Source organism: Nematolebias whitei, chromosome 12 (genome assembly GCF_014905685.2).
Source record: "Nematolebias whitei isolate Nwh7 chromosome 12, NemWhi1, whole genome shotgun sequence".
Lineage (NCBI taxonomy): Eukaryota > Metazoa > Chordata > Actinopteri > Cyprinodontiformes > Rivulidae > Nematolebias > Nematolebias whitei.
Genome location: NC_056509.1, coordinates 5,986,704 through 6,002,455, shown reverse-complemented (window position 1 = coordinate 6,002,455; position 15,752 = coordinate 5,986,704). Strand labels below are relative to the sequence as shown.

Sequence of the window (15,752 nt, the reverse complement as noted above, 5' to 3'; positions counted from 1 at the left end):
ATATATATATATATATATATATATATATATATATATATATACCCCACCCCTTCAGCTTCAAGCTCCAATCTGTTAAATCCTCTATGCTGGTTCTGTGATTTAGTGCACGGACAAGCCGGTGCAACACTTCTTGACTCATATATTTTTCTGTGTGTCACACATTAAGAATTCTGACTTGGCTTACTTTGTGTGAAGAGGAGTAAAAAAAGCTGTGTGCTAAAAACGCACAGCTGTTTCAGCTGCTGTAAATCAGAAAATTATCAACGGGGGGTGGGGGGGTGTAGCCAGCCTGGGGGTTGATCCATGTGCCCTCTGATACATGGTGCAAATGTTTCATTTAGGAGTCTTGTTTGCCCACAGAGATAAAGCAGAGTGCTAAAAGGGTCCTGCTACTGACCCACAGGCCTAATGAACTGCTGGGGGGCTGGAAGGAAACAACACATCACGTAAATACGTGTGAAAGCATATGACTTCCACCCTCTCCTTCCTGCATAAACAATGACATTACAGAACTGTTCTATGGACCAGGATTGAGCAAAACACCCATTTCTACTGCAATCTTTACAAATGCTACAGCAAACTATGTTACAATGAGATTTACCTGTCTGAATAAAGGATGAATGAACATTAGACAAACTGTTTTTCAGCAATCTGACAAGCAAAAGCCTTGTTTCAATTTTGACCTTTATTTTTGACCTTGACCTTGAAGCTGTGATAATGAGCCATGCACTGTAGTCAACACTCTGTCTAGTGGTGATGCATATGTGCATAAGTTTCATTAAATTATCCTGAGCTAATCAGAATTTATGTGCGGGACAAGAGAAAGTTTATGGACGGACAGAGCCTATACCATAAAACATCTGCCTTTGACAGGAATATAAGAAGCCAAACTGTAGAGTATGCACACATTTGTAAGTTTATTATAATTTGTGAGAAATCATAATTATAAGGGTCACAATTTAAAATAAATAATAAAATAATTTTAATATTTATTTGTAGAGCCCGATCGATATGGACAATTTGGCTAGCTCTGATAATGATGTTGGGGGTGGGGATGGGGGGGGGGGGCCACAGATAACACATATAATAGCTGAAAATGTTTGAGCTTTGTCCACCACCAACAATCCAAGAAAACCGTGAGTGGAACTTGTTTATTTAGCACGACTGTTAGCAACTATGAAGCTAAGCTAATCAGATCCACACTATACGTAGTCGCACAGTAGTTTACAAGTGGAGCACTGATCATGAAAACAGTCTTCCTAACATGCGTTCACATTTTCTATCCTCCACTATTCACCATAAACTTATCAAGTGTGTTACATAAATATAAAGAAAAACAAAGAAATGATCATTGTATAGACAGTCAGTCACATATGGTGAAGGTCTAATTAGTATTGACCGCAGCAGAGTTTATTTTTCTTTGTAGAGAAGTAAAGATTTCAGACAATCAATGTATTTCATTGAGGACGACAAAGATAACGTTACTAACACTGATATATATTTACCTCTATGTTAGAGTTATTGTTCTGGATAAAGTTTTAAAGGCAATAGCCTATGCTAGATTATTTAAATGTTAGCTTGCTAACTGGAGAGACTCGTAGCTAATGACAAGTGGGTTGGAGAATTGAAGAGAATTTATTATTGTTGATTTGTTTCCCAGATCAGTTACAATAAACTTATCATATTCAGCAAAATTAAGGAGCTTTTAAGTGCAGAACCACTAGACTGAGGAGCAGCTTCTACCATGAGGCTGCTAGACTCAAGAATCCCTAGTCAGGATTATCACTGTGAAAATAACTGTGGGAAAAAATCACTGTAATGCTGCTTGATTCTTGTTATGTGCTGCTGACTATCCATGATGCTGATCTCATGCTGCTGATTTATTTCAAGTTGGTGTGTTCTTTCGTCCTCATCTGCTCACACAGACTCATGTTCATGCTGCTGCTCTTTGGCATATTGTTTTGTACTGTTACTGCTTAGTGTATTCTTAGTTTAGTGTATTTCTTAGTTCATATATTAGATCTTATTACTGTTTTTCTTTACTGTTCTTTTCTGTACCACATGTGGTGTGAATGACAATAAAGACACCTTGACCTTGACCTTGAAAATGCATCACACATTATTGCTCCCTGCTTCGTCTGTGCTGAAAGTGAAACTTAAGTGAACAGTCATGACTTGAAAGTAGCCTGTATGTGCCCTCTACTGGTTACATTGTATAATCATAGCTGGTTCCAGCATTTTAGGGGTGAAAATTAGTTCTTATATCGGTGCATAATGGGACAATTATCACAGATTCTGATAGGTCCCCAAACGGATGGATGGATGACTGGATGGATGGATAACTGGATGGATGAATGGATGGGATGGATGGATAAAAATACAACAGAAGCCTAAAAATGCTTCAAGTGACATGTTGGGAGACTTTGAGGTGTCTGCTGCAGACCGACTTACATAACTGGTCTAGACCACAACTCTGGAGGGACACGTTTTGTCCCTCACATATGTAGCAGCTGTTTTGAATCCAGCGACAGCTCGGCAGACTTACTTGTGCAGGCCACAGATGGTGGGTCAGAGAGTGCTTGGTAGTAGCCGTCCTCACAGTCGCAGCGCCACGAGCCCTCTCGGTCATTGAAGCTGTGTGCAGGACAGCGGGAGCACTGGAGGTCTTGGGAGGAAGACTTGTAGAAGCCACGACCACATGCTGTGGACAGGAAACAGCATCACTCCATCAAATGTGAACAGGAAAAAAAACATGTTTCATTACAAACTTGGACTCAATGTAAGGCTCAGTCAAATCAGTTTCAAACCTGTTGTTAAAGAAAGAAAGAACCTATAAACGTCACTGAAATGACTTCAAAATGAGATTTCATTCTACCTCGCACACATTCAAGTCCCCTGTGTCAGAAGCTGCAAAGCAGGACCAGAAGAGAACCGAGCCTCCCCAATGTTTGATTGACGTGTTCTTTTTTTGTTTCAATGCTCGGCTCTTTGAACACAGAGCTGATGTAACTTGTTACCAAAGATTTCAAGTTTTGTCTCATTTGTCCAAAGGACATTCTCACTGAAGCTTTGTGGCTTGTCAATACACGTTTTGACAAAATTCAGTTTTGCTTCTTCTTATTTTAATGTCCTCCACGGTTATATTCCATTAGGTCCACGTTGATTCGAGCAGTAACCCATAATGTGTTCTGAGTGATGGCCTTTGACCTTGGAGCGCGCCGCTTCATATCTTTGGAAGTTGTTCTGTCTTTGGTTACAATGGTGTCTATTAATCCATTTTATCTTCAGCTGTCCTCTTGTGGACACATCCAGGTTGTATCCAGTCCTATGGACCTTCTGAATCATCTGTGCAGCTGTAGTCTGAGGAACATCAAGCTAATGGAGATGATCTGGCAGCCTCTACCTTTAACATGTTAGTCAGTAATGTTCTTTTTAAGCTCCTGAGACACTCTGTCCTTAGCTTCCTGTGCTCCATGTTCAGTGTGGTACACACCATGATACCCAACAGCCCTGTGACTACCTGCCACCTGTCAACAGGGAGACTGACTGATTAAAATATTTAAGATGATGGTGATGTTGATTACAGGACACACCTTGTCCCTGTGGTCAAACGTTACCATCCTTTTAGTCAAGGTCACTTTCATTCGTTCATTTTAAAAATAATTTTGTTGAACGAAACAAAAGGCAATTATAATTTTTATTGATTATCAATATCTTTATTACCAATTTCAGTGTTTCCTCTACCATTATATAGGCAGGGTGCCCCGCCCTGTCAACAGAACTGAGCGCCCTGCCTACCGAACTCCCACGCGTCGACAGCTGTCGGTACTGATGTAGCGTGGTGCACAATATAAACGCGTTGGCAAAATTGCTACAGACAAAGAGCTCCACTACCTCCACCCACCCCACCCTATCGACCAACACCAGCAGCAACGTAGCGCTAAGCTAGTGTGCAACACAGACGTGACTCCGCCCCCTCACCCCACCCCCGTCAACAACTGTCGGTATTGATGTAGCGCGGTGTGCAATACAAACCCGCTAGCAAAGATGATACTGACAAAGCGTTCTGCTCCACCACCCCATCGACAAATATCAGCAGCAACGTAGCACTAGGCTAGTGTGCAACACAGAAGAGACTCCATCCTGTACCCCCCACCCCTGTCAAAAAAATATGAGCGCCCCGCCAAGGGAGCTGTTCTAGGGGAAACGCTGCTATTTATTTATTCTGTTATTTTTTTCTTTAACAAGAGTCCAAACTAATTTGTTCGTGTCTGCAAATCTTCATGAAGAGCTTAATTTGTAGCAACAAGCTCTTCCTGATGTCCAACAGCCCGAGCTCACCAGCTTAATCAGCTGAATGGTTTATATTAGCAACATTAAATGCTTTAGAAACAACAAATTTGTAATAAACATGTTTTAAAAACAACCAAAAAAATGTTGTCTGTGCTGAGTCAGCAGCACATCTCGTTGTCAAACTGTAAAATCACCCATTTTCTCATTAGGCAAACTGTTTCTTTAAGACTTCAGAGATGACATCAAAATTCAAAAGTTCTGACACGGTGTCTGCTCCATCTTATCTTGACCAAGTTCTAACAGGATCCGATTCACTCATGATGGCAGCAACACAACAAGGTGCTGAATGTCTTCAGGTGACTCAGGTTCTGTGCAAACTCAGTCTGAGAAAGTCCCGGCAGAACACCTGAGTTCCCATCGTAAGGATGACAAGACAGAACAAACCACCAGGTTCCTGTTCTGATCCAACCTGGCGTCAGAAAGAATGCTGACTCATCAGAAACTCCTACAGCTCCTGCTGAGGCTAAAGAGAAACTACAACTTGTGAGGACAATGACCAGATTATTATTATTTTATTTTGAGGAGGTTTTAGGTCAGCAGAACTATAAAGTCAGATTGTAGAACTGCTCCGCTCCAGGTGGCTCATGTTGGAGCAGCTCTGGTACATTTATTCTGAAATATTACTTTTGAAAACTTTCATTCCTCTTTTTCTGCATGTAAATTGCTTTATTTATTTATTTGTGATGATTATTTACTCTTGTGTCGGATGCTGTGCAGCTGGAAGGATTTCTGCTGAAAGCTTGCTTTTGGACATTTATTATGATGCGTAACCATGACAACAAGGTGGCTTTTAAAATAGGAGCAGCTGATTAACATCTCAAAAGCTCACATAATGCCTCGGCTGCAGCCCCAAATCCCAGATGAGTTAAAAAGGAGGTGTCTTGGATGCATTCCCGTCTACTTGGTGGCGGTGCGCAAGTACAAAACCGCCGAGATCTTGGAGCTGGCAAGAAAAGTGGCTCGTGACAGCGTGAGGACAGGGATCATCCCCCGACACCTGCAGCTGGCTGTCCTCAGCGACGCGGAGCTCAACAAGCTGCTGAGAGGAGTGACCATGACTCAGGGAGGAGTTCTGCCCAACATCCCGGCGATCCCGCTGCCCAGGAAGATCGAGAGACCTGCCGGGTCTAAGTGGACGGATCACTATCGGTAACTGCTACAAGAGCTCCTTCCTGCCCACAGCCAGCAGCTTCTAGAACAGGGGTCACCAACGCGGTGCCCGCGCACACCTGGTAGCCTGCAAGGACCACATGAGTTGCCCACGGGGCATGTTCTAAAAATAGTACTCATCATCAAGGAGCACCACCTAAAAATCAGCATTAATTATATTTTTAAATTTAAGAAATAACATTTGCAAGGATGTATATTTGAAATGAAAATGATTAATACACATTTTAAAAAGAAAGAGTTGTACGTATACAGTTTAGCAATCTTATCTGGGGTCAAAGTTCAGATCTTGCTTAGACCACTCCCATCTCTGCAGCGGTGCAGCTACAAGCTAGTTTTACCTCCACAAGGTTTTATGACAGAAAAACGTAAGAAAACATGAGTTCACAGTGACTGGAAGGAAGAGGTCTTTGTACAGTTGAGAAGACAAGTGTGTCTGTGTCTCATTAGTGGCTGTGGTGACAGAGTGACACTTCACCAGCTAACATGTTAGCTTCAATGCTAACTAGCCCCCTGGTTGCTCACAACAGGCAGAAGAACGTCAGAGTTAGACGCAGCTTTGAGCTGGAAGATGTTTTTCATAATGCATTTTCAGGTGTGGAGCTCTTGAAAGAAGCAATGATGAAATATGTGAAAAATATTTTTTTTTAAAGAGTAAAGAGAGAATGATTAGTTAAAATGATTTTACATGTACAGCACTTTTTTGCAGCTGTGGTTATTTTAAAGGGCTTTATAAATAAAGTATTATTATTATTAAAAATGCTGCAGGTCTGAGGATCAATACTAATGTCACATGATTCATTTAAAAACGTCAGATTGTTTTTTTACATTACTGATAATTTGTATCTACAAGTTAGAGTTCTTCTGAAGTGTTATAAACAAAACAGTTCGTACGAACAGGGCTTGACTGGAAGATTTTATTCTTAATAGGTTCTTAAAAATGTTACAGAAGTTGTTAATAGTAAAAGGCAGATTTTGAATGAATGTTACAAACATGTTCATTTCTACAAAACAGTTCATAAAATGTTTATAAAATACACTGAATTTCAAATGTTATTCATTAAGATGAACATAAAAGAAATTATTAATTTATGTTTAAATATCAGTTTCCTGCTGCAGCAAATCATCTGTTTTGTCCCGTTTGTTTAGGACTGGAGCCAATCACAGCTGCTTTTTGGTGAAGGCAGGGGACACCCAGGACAGGTCTCCAGTCCATCACAGAGACACCCAGGACAGGTCTCCAGTCCATCACAGAGACACCCAGGACAGGTCTCCAGTCCATCACAGAGACACACAGGACAGGTCTCCAGTCCATCACAGAGACACCCAGGACAGGTCTCCAGTCCATCACAGAGACACCCAGGACAGGTCTCCAGTCCATCACAGAGACACACAGGACAGGTCTCCAGTCCATCACAGAGACACCCAGGACAGGTCTCCAGTCCATCACAGAGACACCCAGGACAGGTCTCCAGTCCATCACAGAGACACACAGGACAGGTCTCCAGTCCATCACAGAGACACCCAGGACAGGTCTCCAGTCCATCACAGAGACACCCAGGACAGGTCTCCAGTCCATCACAGAGACAAAGAGACTAAAAACCATTCACACGCCCAGTCACAGCTAGAAACAATTTACAGTCACACAGAAGAACCAAAAAGGATTCAAACTGGTGACTCGTTCTCTATTGAGAGTTCTAATCACTAATTATCAATAATAATTGATCACATTCACCATGCTAAATCCTTACTGATAATCATTGTGTGGAGTCTTTAATAATACAGATCAGATCAGATGTGATCAGGTGTCATGTATTCACATGTGTGTAAATGTATTATTATTAATACTATAATTAAAGGTGAGCCGTGCACATTTGTTTGGCTCGAACAAGTAGCTCTTTGTGTCTCTTGGTCCCACTGAAGTAGCAAGGTAATGGTGCAAGTAGGATGAATTTGTTTGAATAAGTATTTCAATGTAGTAATAAAAGCTTAAATTCACATGATGTATACTGCACATAAATGGGAAATGAACTGTACTGATGCAAGAGTTGGGGGTTCGAACCCACCAGCAGTTACATGCCAAACTGTCCATGGGCAAGACACTGAACCCCTCACTGCCTCTGATGTGTGTCCCATCGGTGTATGAATGTGATCTAAAGCTCTGATTAGTCTCTTTATAATGATTTGTTCATTTAGCTTTGTAGAGATCTAGTAGAGTGCTGTATGAATGGGTAAATGAGGACACAGATTGTAGTGTAAAGTGCTTTGAGTATCTTGATTAGATAGAAAGGCGCTATATAAGTACAGTCCATTTACCATTTAAATCAGGCTTTCTTGACCACAGTGTTTGTGTAAAGTCCAGGACAGATCCTCAGTAATGTGAGTGCTGAGGGACTTGAAGCTGCTGACCTGCTCCACCTCAGTGCTGTATATGTAGATGGTGAGTGCTGACCTCCACTCTGTTTCCTGAAGTCCACTATCATCCCCTTTGTTTTGCTGACATTAAGAGAGAGATTATTTTTAACTCAATTCAGTTTATTTATATAGCACCAATTCACAACAAAGTTGTCTCAGGACACTTTAAAGAAACATTCACATACATAAAAAAGTCAATTAGTAAAGTTCTCTAAGGAATTTTCCTGACACCAGCCAGTCAGTGATTTCACCTCATCTCTGTAGGCATTCTCATTGTTGTTGGTGATGAGGCCCAACATGGTGGTGTCATCAGCATACTTGAGGATGATGTTAGAGCTATGTTTAGGGGTACACTTATGTAAATAAAGAGTACAAGAGTGGGCTGAGGACACAGCCTTGAGGTGTACCAATGCTGAGGACTAGTGTGGAGGAGAGGTGACTGCTGATTCTCACTGCCTGTGGTCTGTTGGTGAGGAAGTCCAGTATCCAGCAGCAGATGGACTTCTCCAGGCCTGGTGTGGTGAGCTTGGAAACCAGCTTGCAGGGGATTATGGTGTTGAATGCTGAGCTGTAGGCAATGAAGAGCATTCTCACATAGGTGTTTACCTTCTCCAGATGGTTGAGAGAGGTGCTTATAGCTAGTTGTACTTTGTTTTGTGTGTTTTATATGTAGATATATGTGGAAATTGCATCTACTTTATTCAAAATTTTCTGGGGGAGGACCCCCAGACCCCCCACCAGTGTGCTCACCTCCCTCAAATTACATTAAAAAAAGCTTCTGACGCCAATATTCATCACATTGTTCAAGCCAAGAGCCATTGTCAGCACTGGGGGCTAAAAGTGCTCCTAAAGGGCAGATTCTAGAATTGCCCCCTAATGTAAGCTTATAATTACATGATTTTAATAATAATAGGTTGTGATCTAAAGTGTACCACTCTGAGGCTGAAACTCCAGGACTGAAAGTGAGTCCCACTCCGGCCCTGGTTGGACAAGTCTCCAAAAAGTCTCAAAACGTTACTTCCTCACGAGTTGCAGAGGTTCTCCCAGAAGTCTCTTTAAATAGCTGCAGGCACCTCCAATACTTTTCAATTCAGTTTCCATAATTTGCCTCAAGCACAGAGCTCTGCTCCAACAGAAACCAGGTCCAGGTACAAAAGACACAATGATGATGAATAACAACTGTGAAAGTAACGGCCCAGGCCTGTCTTAATTCCAGGTGCACTGCAGTAGATTAAATCCTACATGTGGGGGAGGCTGGACAAAGAATAAGGTTTGATTTTGACAAATTAAGTGAGAAAGCAGCTGAAAGTTCACCTGTTTTCTCTCAATGTTAAACTCAAACAGGTGAGGAAACACATTTCAGGGGGTGATGGGAGCTTGTGTGAAGTACTAGCTGAAGCTTAGTACTACGTTAAAAAGCAAATACATGTTGGGGGTGTACCAGTAAGTGTATTTGTGATGTGACTAGAGCCCGACGAATATATGAACAGGGTTGATAATTTAGTCTTATATATAGATGCTTGGGGACCTATAGGTATCGTGATAATGGTCCCATTATCAGCCGATATAAATACTTCTAATTTTCACCCCTAAAATGCTGGAACCAGCTGTAATTGTACAATGTAACCAGCAGAGGGTGCATGAAGACTACTTTCAAGTCATGGCCGTTCACTTTAAGTTTCACTTTCACATTCAGCACAGATGAAGCAGGGAGCAATATTGTGTTGCGTATTTTGCTCAACAGAGCCTGGTAATTTTTAACTGATCTGTAAAATAAATAAGAAAATCCACAATAATAAATTCTCTTCAATCCACCAACCCGCATTTCTACGTGCCTCTCAAGTTAGCAAGCTAACGTTAGTGTAGGTATGCTGTCCTCAAAACACGTGACTATGTGAAGCTAGACAGCCAGAGAACAAAATAAAACAAGTCCTCGGACAAGGCTTGCTTTCTTGATTTTACTGAAGATCTTTTATTTATGAATGTGTAAAAAGATGAAAGTCTCCCAAGGCACATTTAGTGTGTATATGAGCCGTTTTCTACATTATTTTCTGGAAAAAATGGGTCAAAGATTGTTCTGTGGTGAGAGCACTCACTACCTCACGTACAATATGACAAAGATCAGATGTCTCACTCTGAGTGAAATTCAAACCAAAAACATTTAAACCATTTTTAGCTTGAATTTACTTTAATTATCTATGAACTTATCACCTCATTTACGTGTCTTACTCAGGTGATGAACTTATTACTGTTTTTGAACAAAAGGCAGTGCAGTGGGACTAATTAAAGGTGGATCTGATTAGCTTAGCTTCCTGGTTACTAACAGCTGTGCTAAATAAACAGTCCGCTCGCTGTTTACTCAGATTCTTGGGGGAGGACAAAGAGCAACATTTTTCAACCATTATATCGGTCATCGACAGTCGCCTGCCCCTTCCAATATCGGTATCGGAGATAGGCAAAATTTTCATATCGGTCGGACTCTAGTTGTGACGGCTGGATGCAGACGTGGACGGGTCCAGTGTCGTGACGATGAACTCGTCAGGGGTCAGAGTAGGTGCACGTTTTAATCAACAGCACCGGCAGGAAACAAGTCTCATCCCGGAGCACAGCTCCTGTTTGGTTTCACATCGGGAGCTGTTTCTGTGTTGGTTTGTGTTTTGCATCAAGTCTGTATGAAATTATTGAAGCAAACATTGAGCAAACACAGGTTTTATTGTTTTGAGCTGTGGGGTTCACATCAGACTGGATGAAAAGTCACTGAAATTTGACTTTATTACTTTGAAGTGAATGAAGCAGCTGACCAATGACCTGCTGCTCCTCTAACAAGGACGCTTTGTTCTTCTATTATCTCTGCTTCTCTTCTTCAGAGAGTTACCGTTGATAAAAGATGATTTGTTTCTGATCCAGTTGTACGACACCAGCTGTGACTGAGGTGGTCCATTACACCAACACAAACACTTTACAACCAGTGAAATGCACAGAAGCCATGCAAGACGCCTAATCTACATAGAGACATTAAAATATTTGGCTTTTTTTCAATAGACAATATTTAGAAAATTCCAATCATGAGGTAATGTTGCCCTGACAACTTGTTGTCTTCCACTTCAACTCAAGCTGGAGCACTCTACTACACACATTCATAAAGCACTCTCCTACACACATTAAAAAGGCACTCTACTACACACACATTCATACAGCACTTTACTACACACACATTAATACATCACTCTACTACACACATTAAAAAGGCACTCTACTACACACACATTCATACAGCACTCTACTATACTATACTATCTCTACAAATCTAATTGAACAAATCATTATACAGAGACTAATGAGAGCTCTATCACATTCATACACCTATGGGACCCACATCGGACGCAACAAGGGGTTCAGTGTCTCGCCCAGTTACATTTCAGTATGTGACTGCTGGTGGAATCGAACCCCAACTCTTGCATTGGAGGACGACCGTGCTAACCACTGAACCACAACTGCCAATCAGGAGAATGTTCTGTGGAAATGCTCTGCTTTGCCTTTACAAAGATTTGGCACTTTCCTGTGGCTTGATGCCAGAGGACGGGCTTCAAAACCCTCCAGATGTGGACCTGTTTTTTTTTATTCCAGAGGTTCTGGGGTATCCTTTCTCAGAACATCCTGGGCTTATTGTTTTGGCCAATTTCAGTGACAAAACTAATAATCACTAAATAAAAGTTCTATGTGTTGTCATCGTGTGTTCCCATACAATGATGAAATTAGTTCTCTTCATTTAACCCATCACACCTGAGATACACAGGTGGAGCAGTGGGCAGCTATGTAAGCGCCCTTGGAGCAATTGGGGATTGGGTGTCTTGCTCAGGGACATCAAAGCATGAGGGCATGGTGGGGTATTCAATATTAATGGTATTTATTTAGCATATTTCTAAAACAAATGAACATCAAAATATTAAAATGAACCATGTTGAGCTTGTTTTGTTGTGTATTTGGATATGCATGTCCTCTGCCATCTTTGGGGAGGTGCAGCACCCTCCCCACCCCTAGTTCCAACAGGTCTTGCCAACTAGTCTTCAGCCGTCCCAGCCCAGTGGGAGACAGGCTGTAATGTTGACTGGACCTCTCCTCCAAGGTTCAGCTCACATGATTTATTTATTCTGCAGCAAAACATCATCTTGAAGCGTCAAACAGAAAACAGAAATGGGCACAGTTCCTAAAATATCTGCAGGAAGGCTTAATAGTCATATGTACAAATTATAAATTGACCCCCCCACCCCCCCCCCACCCCCATCCATCTAAACACACAACTGGACCTGGACCCTGACGTTCATCCATTCAGCCTCTTTGGTGTGAAAGCAGACTTTTTCTTTTCAAAGAGGAGAAATGAGAAAGTTTGATACCAAAGTCCATGCAAAATAATCCTGGTAAAATTTAAACAATGTTCAGTGAGGTCATCTGGATATTCGCTTTTGTTGCTGCTGAGACAGTTTGATGTTTTCCTTCTTCAGCTTTGTGAGCAGGTGATTGAAAACAGGTCCAAGAGGAGACTGCTGACTGCACAAACACTGTGAGCTCACTTCTCATATTTAGCTTTTTGTTAGCGTTGTGAGAGATAACATTTACCAAACAGTGGTGCGAGTCATGTCTCGTCCCAGAATCTGGACCCTGTGTAAACACTGGCACATAATAAGACTGAGGGCTTTTCTCCAGCTGCTTCAAACCAGCACGCAGGGCTCTTTAACATTCTGGGAAGCCAGCGTCTCTGTTTGACTTTGGGTTTGTGAGAGCTCGTGTGCTGGAGGGCATGCTGAGGGGGAGAGCCCAGCTTTGACCGAGTCTGTCTCCCACAGAGACCAGCAAACGGACTGAATGTGGACAAGTCCAAGGTCTTTGAGAAGAGAGTCATCCTAGCTGAGCTCAGAGCTTCAGTAATAGTTTGAATCTTTGTACAAATGTTGCTACAGGTTTTAAACACAGCTGAAACAATGCGTATCTCTCCATCAAAGTTCAGTCAGGTCCTCTGGACGGTTTCTTTTTGTTGAAACGTTTCATCTTTCATCCAATACACTTCAGACATGACTTAACTTTGTTGGATTTTTCTACCTGGATTATCAGAATCAAAATCAACTTTGTTGTCATTGCACAGTTAAGTACAGCAAAAATACATTTCAGTGCAACCGTCCAAACAAGGGTAGACGGAAGTGCACGGAGGCTGCAGCTTCATTGTGAAGTGCTGCCCTTATCACTTAGATAAGAAAAGGGAAGAAAAACATGAGGAAAGAACGTATAAATAAATCTCACACACTGTGTCCTTATTGAGCATGAATTAGGATACTTATCTCTATTTTTCATAAATATATAGATCATGGTAAAAATATTTGTTACAAACACCAAAACTCTCAATAAGGAACAATTTTCATGGCCTACATGTCCACAGACACACTGATATAATTGATATAAAACTGTATGAGACAGTCAACTCTGTGTTTCTGCAGCTCTCACCAGAACCATTCACTGAGTAACAAACAGACATTTAATGGCGCTTTTCCACGGTCTCATCTCTTATAAGTTCTGCACCACACTGCATCAGTTAAGGGCCTGACCACTGCCGGTACCCACCCCCACTCAGCACGGTATATGGGACTATCTTGTTTGAGGTTCCAAGAGGACTTCTCCGAGGTGCTGATTTTGACGTAAACAGACAGTAGCCATTGATTGACCAGTGAAGCTACCTCACTGGATGACCCACCCAGCAAAACTGCAAACTACATCTGAACCGCCACTTCCTCTCTGATCGTGTTGCATTCATTTGGCTAGTTTCTGGTATGGAAGCTCCAAAAATAGCCGTGGACCAACGATGAGGTACAGACCTTACTAACTTTATTGGCCAATGTAAGGATTCAGTGTACTTGACAGCGCCAAAAGAAATGAGCACATTTACAAAGATATATCTGAAATGATGGCTCAGCATGGTTACACAAAAACTTATAAGGAAGGCCAAAATAATGAAAAAAAAAAAAAAAATTTGAAGTCCAATTAAACAAAATTAAGGACTACAATGGGCGAAGTGGCTCATACACAATGACCAGTTACGATACTGCCTACTTTTTCATTGATGATCCAGCCAACAGAGCAGGGAAATAAGTCACAGTGGCAAATCACCTTTACCTAAGAACGGATAAGATCAGAGCTGAGTGGAGTCGCCTTCACCACCTGGTGGTGGATGGGTTAAATGCAGAGACTAATTTCGCCATTGTATGGAAACATACAGTGCTGACATTGTGATGACATTATTATTATTATTATTATTTATCAATGGCAAAGAGGCCTTTGACCAAAACTGGAGTCCCAACACCAGGACTCAGCCAGATTCTGTCCCTGGTTCCTGGCAGTGCAGAGACACAGGTCTCGTCCAATGTTCCCTTTAAGCTGCGCACCTGCACAATTGTGCATTGCTCACACATTCTCTACAAGAAAATCTACGCTGTGCAGTTGCGAACTGGCCACAAGGTTATCTCCCATTTAATAATAAACTGTCAGCCGGAGCGCAACGGTCTGTATAGTCTGTATGCAGCACATGGTGCGTGCAGAGCCCCCCCGGTCACAACTGACCTGTGTCACGTGATTTGTCACGTTTTGTGTAGCAACAACGAAAGTTTATGAAGAGGTAAAAAAAAAATTAAACCTATGAAATTACAGGCTAACTTTCATTCCAGCAAATCAGCATCTTCTGGACTTTCAGTGTTCAGACTTTCCGGGTAATCTGGTTTCCTCCCACAGACCAAAAACATGCATGTTAGGCTGATTGTCTAAAAAAGTTAAATCTGGTCCTCTGGACATTCAAAAAAACAAAACAAAGCAAATCAAAAAAAAAAAAAAAAAAAATGTTAGGCTGATTGGTAACTCCAAATTGTCCCTAGGTGTGAGTGAGAGAGTGAATGGTTGTTTGTCTCGTTTGTCTCTATGTGTCCCTGTGATGGACTTGCAACCCGTCCAGGGTGTACCCCACCCCTCGCACAGTGATTACTGGACATGGGCGCCGGCGACCCCCATAACCCAAAATGGAAGAAGCGGGTAAAAGATGATGGATGGATGGATGGATGGATGGATTTAGCACAGAAGTTTATGGTCGTACGACATGAAACAAAGGCGGTAAGTAAGCTAATCCCACGACTTGTAGCTGTTTGTATCATGCTATGTGTTAGCAAACAGTAGTGCTCGGTGTATATTTGGATGGCCAAAGAAAAAGTTTACAAGACAGTGGTGAGTCCATCTATGTTGTGTGGTTTGGAGACAGTGGCATTGACAAAAAACAGGAGACAGAACTTTGGATTTTTCTACCTGGATTATTGAGCATGCATCAGGATATTTTAAGTTATAAGCAGCTTAGGCTAAAAAATTAAGTCTGGTCTTCTGGACATTCAAAAAAACAAAATAAAGCAAATCAAACAAACAAAAAGTAGAAACATTTCGTCTTTCATCCGGAAGACTTCTTCAGTCTGAGGAGCTGTATTCAGCTCAGTCTCTTAAATAGCACCTTCTCAGAGTGGATCAACCAGTTTTGCTGCTGACAACCAAAACCAGCTGCTCACATGATGAAGAAGGATCAGCCTAGCGATGAATCATTAGCACCTGATGGCTGTTTACTGTTCACAGAGGGCTGAGTGATACTAGCAATCACAGCATTGTAAGAGGGGGACAGTTGAACCCGGAGGCCTCCACCCCTGTTTAATGATGGATGATTTCTTTTCACAAAGATGGCCTCCTTTACTCCTCTCTCAAACCATCGTTCCTCTCTGTCCAGGATGTGAACATCTTCATCC

At 41.8% G+C, this 15,752-nt stretch overlaps 1 protein-coding gene across 1 annotated transcript in view; it reads right to left on the bottom strand.

The window, feature by feature from the left end:
* The window catches only part of epha7 (eph receptor A7), a 318,329-nt gene that overhangs the window by 214,629 nt on the left and 87,948 nt on the right, over nt 1-15,752 (bottom strand). The window contains exon 4 of the mRNA XM_037686066.1: nt 2,546-2,701. Within this exon, the coding sequence (XP_037541994.1) occupies nt 2,546-2,701 (156 nt within the window). The remainder of the gene's footprint in view (nt 1-2,545; nt 2,702-15,752) is intronic.